Below are 5125 nucleotides of genomic sequence, written 5' to 3' on the forward strand. Positions count from 1 at the left end.
ACAGTGGTTCGAGTCAGCCCGAGCTGAGCAGCCGTGAGCTGCCAACAGGTGGCGGGATGGCTCAGCTAAAAAAAAAAAAAAAAAAAAAAAGAGTTCCCTGGTCAGACTGCGTGGAGCAGCGTCCTGGCTTAGTCTCACTTTGACGCGAGCCCTGGGCTAGCTCCTTGACCTCTAAGCCTCACGTCCTGCTTTATAAGCTGGAGATGACAGTAAGTCTACAGTGCTTTAGCTGCTATAGAGATTAATTCAGTTACACGTAGAAAGTATACACCGCAGCTCCTCCTCAAACCCCAGAAGGGGAATCACTGAGATCCAGGGTGTAAACTTCAGGATTTCTGATAAATACTGCCAATTAGCCTTCAGAAGAGCTGCACCGTTTTTACATACCTACCAGTAGTGCATGTCAGGTTTCAACTTATCCTTGCCAGCACCAATTCGTTTAAATTTTTTATTTTTGTTAATTTGATTAAAAAAAAAGTCTATCACGTAAATTTGCATTTATCTGATTATAAGTGTGGTTGAACAGTTCAAGTTTAATGGGCCACTTGAACTCCTTTTGTGAAGTGCCTCTTCAGATCCTTTGCTGATTTTTCTACCAGTTTTTATCTTTTTTTGTACACTATTTTATTTTCTTTCTTTTTTGTACATAACAGGTAAGTATAACGCCTGTGCAGAATCTGTGCTTTATTAAAGTAGGAAAAGTTTAATATGTGCCTGAAGAACACTTTCAGGGTACCGAGAAGGGACATTTGGGGATACCACCGTGGACAACATTCATTCGCAATGAATACATTTGATTTGGGAATACACTTCAAGATACTGGACAAGAGCAGGAGTTTCTGTAAAAGGGCCAGAAATAGCTTTGACTCAGCTTCAGCTTCATGTGCTTGGGAAGGAACGGAGCCAAAAGGAAAGCTGACCGTGCCCACAGAAGGAGACAGGGCTTACAGAACATGCAATGAAGGAGCACTTACGTCGTTAGCCCACGATCCTGCAATAAGAAAGTTCCCCGGCAAGGTTGGTGGGCTAAAAGATAGACAACCAATGCTGTCGTCAGGAGAGGATGTTACTTCAATATCCTGGGGGGAAAGTCAACATTAGAAATGTATGCGTCATCGTGACTTCATTCAACATTGCTTTCTTTCTCACTAAACACCTCAGAGTGGACTTTCCCTGTGTGTTCAAGAACTAACTGAATTAGATCTTTCTTACTTTGATAAAAAAGGGGGTTAGTAAGCCAGTGAAAGTACTAGAACTGCTGGGACTAGATGCTGCACTCTAAATGAAATGCCCACAGCCCCGTTTGCCAGGTGATGACCCCCCAGTTTACTCTTGTCCCCAAGTGCTTGGACCAGTTATCACCTGTCCTCCCTCCCTGCAGGAATCCTGATTCACCAGTGTGGGCTGGGCCCTGGCAACCTGCAGTTTTAACAAGCACCTCGGGTGATTCTGATGACTGGGAAAGTTGGGGGGAACAGGGCGCTAGTCCAGGGAACACAGTTTTTATGCTCTGGTGTTTGAGGAAGCGGGTAGACAAAGTTTCAGAGCTTTCACCCCAAAGGAGGCTCCCAGCTATCTCGGGTTCTCCTGCCGTGACTGCTGTGGGAAACCCCAGCCTGCACACTCTCTACAAGCCCGCCAAGCCTCAGGTGGTACCTTCATCGGGTTGTGGTTATCTGTGGTTGTGCTGCCAAACATGCTGGTCCCACCAGTTCCAAAACCCGAGGTTGTTCCAAACAGACTCATTTTGACCCTAAAAAACAATGGAAAACGTTAAGGACAGGTCCTTTCTTAAGTAATAAACATCACTGAGAAGCAACATAAAGCCAATTAAGTCACAGAAGGGAAACAAAGTCTAAATGGTTTGATGCTGGGTCACTTTCTTTTGAAAAGCTCTAAATATATGAGAAGCTGAGTGCTTTATAAAAATGAACCTTCTATTTTAGATTAGCTTTAGATTTACAGAAAAATGTAAATACAGGAGAGTTCCCATACACCCCACATGTAGTCTCCTTTTTGCATTTGTCCATTAATAAAGCAATATTGACACATTATGGCAGAGTACTTTTCCAGTCACCAGCTAGAAAATAAATCCGCTCCTTTACACAGTTAGAGGCCCTGAGCTGAGCACCAGGAACACGACAGTACCCACAAGTCCCCCCTCTTCTAGGTTCCCCTTAGTGAGAGTTCACGTTCTTCTTACTTCTGCAGGCTGGTTTAGGTCAGTCTCTCTGCATGAAGTTACCGACAAAAGCAACCTGTCCTGGCAGCCATTCAGCAATTTCTTTGTAGCAGAAGTTTAAAAAAGTAACCCACTTTGGTCTGCTTGAGCACCAAAAAGTCTTTGACATTTACCAGCAAGGATCCCACTTTGAATTTTCTCCTGAGCACACGGTCTGGGAGGCCTACCAAGGTTTGGACCGTGCCACTCACCAGAGCTGGGACCCTAATCTCAAGAGGCCTCATTTTCCTGCTCTGCAAACACAGAATATTAACACTTTCTCCAGGGGTGCTCAGGAGATCCAATTAGATTATCTGTGTAGAAAGTGCAGTGTCTAGCACAGAATGTGCACAACAAACAACTGTCCTTGCAAGGAGAAAGTCTATGTTTATAACCCCCTGATGACCCACACGTTGATGCCACATTTTCATTCTGCCACAGGTTACCAAATTTTCACACTGAGAAATCTACCGTGTCGGTCACCTCTCCCAAAGGGGCCTAGGAGCTGAGCAATGTGCTCACTAACAGGGCAGCATCCCTAAAGAAGACAACACAGAATGGGGAAACTGCTAGGATTTTAGGAAAGGCACCTGAGTTTCCTGAGCTGCATGAAAAATAAGCAAGTGCAGACATACTAGGTAAAAGCAACAGCTATGAGCACATCACTATCTCAGAAAGCGACCTTGTGAGAGGACGTAGTGCTTGCCGACCACCTCTGCTTTGAATGTTACCGAAGTACTCCAAACCCCAGCTAACCGCACGAGCACACAAAGCAACGACAAGGACTCTGCAACCAGGGTCTAGGGACCAGCTACACGGCTTTGGACAGGTTATTAGGCCTTGGTTTTCTCATCCATAAAAACAAGAGTCACCAATGTCCACTTCACAGAGTTATGAAAACCAAGTGAGGGCACACACACAGCTCCATCCCGCTCTCCAACCATCAACGTGGCCGGGAACATTTCTGCCATTAGAGCTCACGGACGGGCAAGGCTCATCCAAGTACCAATCAGCCTATGGGGACCACACATTACGCAGGACACTGGGACCCCTCAAGTCCCCGTCTCCAAGCTACCCAATCGCCCCTCGCGGCCCTAGCTGCACCCCAGCCCCACTGGCTCTGCTGCAAGCTCATCCCAGCCCGGGAGCAGCCCGACCAGCTGCGCCTTCAGTCCAGGCTCATTCACCCTCCCCCAAGCCTCCAGCTGCCCCGGTTTGAATCTTCAGCTCCCAGTTCAAGAGGTGCCTCCCAAGAACGTTTTTGTTTGTTTTTTTTTTTAGAGGGGGCGGTGCAGATGTTCTAAAACGCGGTGATGTTTACACAACTATATGTTAAGCTCCCCAAACTCATCAAAATGTGCACTAGACATGGGGTACGGTAGGCTAAGTTATATTTTAACAAAGCTGTTAGAACGTATCTTTTTTTTTTTCTAAAGTCACCTCGTCCGAGGCTTCCCTGCCTTCCTAACATATCCAACTGTCCACCCCATCCCCCCTTGTTTCCCATCTCGATCTGGAATTTCTTGTTTGCAACCAACCTCTTGCCCCCCAAGGAGAATGCCGGCTCCAACAGGGGCGGGGAGCGCCCGGCGCTCAGCACGGTGCCTGGCCCGGGGCGGCGGGGCGGTCATACATACTTGCCTGGGGGGAAGCGAGTGCATGTAGGTAATGAACACCTGGCGGAGGCAGGCAGGAGCCAACAGAAACACTTAGTTTCGGAGAGTCACCAGGGCAACGGGGGAAATCAGGCAGCTCGACGTGGGAGAGACAAAAGTGGGATGCCCTTCGGGAGAAGAACGGTCTAGAAGCGGTGAGTCTCCGAGGTGGCGGCATGTGTGTCTGATGAGAAACCAGACACGTAACGGGGGACGTGCAGAGCGACAGACGATGCCATCAACCCTGTGACCCTTCCCGGTGCCTCAGTTTCCCCACAAGAGAAACGAGAGGTTTTAGGCCCGAGGCGACCGCTAAGGCCCTTCCATCTCTAACGTCACACCCACGGGCCGCTAATGAAGCTCGTCAACGGTCCAGCTCGCGCCCCGGGGCCTCGCTACCGGGCGCACTCCACCGAGGGGACCCGGCCTTGGCGGCGCCAATGGCGGCGGGTAACGAGGGAAGGCGGTGCAGGGCCTACCTGAGAGTCGTGTTGCGGCGGGAAGCCGGTGGCGTGGAGCGGGAGGGGCTCCGGAGCCTGCGACCCCGCTCCGGCGCGGAGGAGGCGAGAGCGAGGTGACGCGAGCCAGAATCCTGAGAGGCAGAGATCGTCTCACGCCGGCGGAGGAAACGGCCCCATTCACCGTGCAGACATCGCGCATGCGCCCCGGAGCCACTTCCGGTCTGGCCCGGAAGGCAAGGTAGAAAAGGGCTCTTCCTGCGGCAAGGCGAAAGGCACATGCGCAGAAGCACTATTGACACCGAGAGGAAGTCCTCCTGCCAGCATTTTGCGGATTGGTCGAAAAGTTCGAATTGCCAAAGGACCGCTTTGATAAATCCTTATTCCAGGCTGGTGGAAGGTAGTGTTTTGTCTAATGAATTAAAAGTCAAGGAAAACTCTGATTGCCTCCAATTCAAGTCCAAGCCCATTTCCTGAGAAGTTGATGGGACGCTGCCCCGGTTCTTGCCTTGGCTTCCTTGTTTGCAAGTCGGGTATCCTGAGCCATCCGGGGCTCTCTGGACCTTAGTTTCCAGCTGTAAAATGGGGATAACGATGCCTAACTTCCAGGACTGTTCTTAATTAGTTTCAAGTGAAGTATCACACGTGAAAGGCTTTTGCTAAGTGTAAGGTTCCATAATGTTAAGGGGCTGTTGTGACACGTGCCAGCTCCGAATATTTCAACTGGTGGCTTTTTTCCCCTTTCAGGAATGTCGGAAGAAAAAAAAGAGGAAGGCATCTCCTGAGGTTGT

The 5125-nt window shown here is 49.4% G+C and overlaps 1 protein-coding gene across 2 annotated transcripts in view; it reads right to left on the minus strand.

The window, feature by feature from the left end:
- RAE1 (ribonucleic acid export 1) overlaps positions 1–4555 on the minus strand; it is a 17087-nt gene extending 12532 nt beyond the window's left edge. Inside the window, exons 1-4 of one of the 2 annotated variants that reach the window (XM_019637389.1) lie at positions 4356–4555; positions 3863–4060; positions 1657–1753; positions 975–1079 (exon numbers count right to left, since the gene is read on the minus strand). In XM_019637389.1, the coding sequence (XP_019492934.1) occupies positions 975–1079; positions 1657–1753; positions 3863–3882 (222 nt within the window). In that variant the 5' untranslated portion in view covers positions 3883–4060; positions 4356–4555. The remainder of the gene's footprint in view (positions 1–974; positions 1080–1656; positions 1754–3862; positions 4061–4355) is intronic. The other variant, XM_019637391.1, reaches the window with a different exon arrangement.
- Positions 4556–5125: the final 570 nt, after the last annotated feature.

Source organism: Hipposideros armiger, unplaced genomic scaffold, assembly GCF_001890085.2.
Source record: "Hipposideros armiger isolate ML-2016 unplaced genomic scaffold, ASM189008v1 scaffold_32, whole genome shotgun sequence".
Taxonomy (NCBI): Eukaryota; Metazoa; Chordata; class Mammalia; order Chiroptera; family Hipposideridae; genus Hipposideros; species Hipposideros armiger.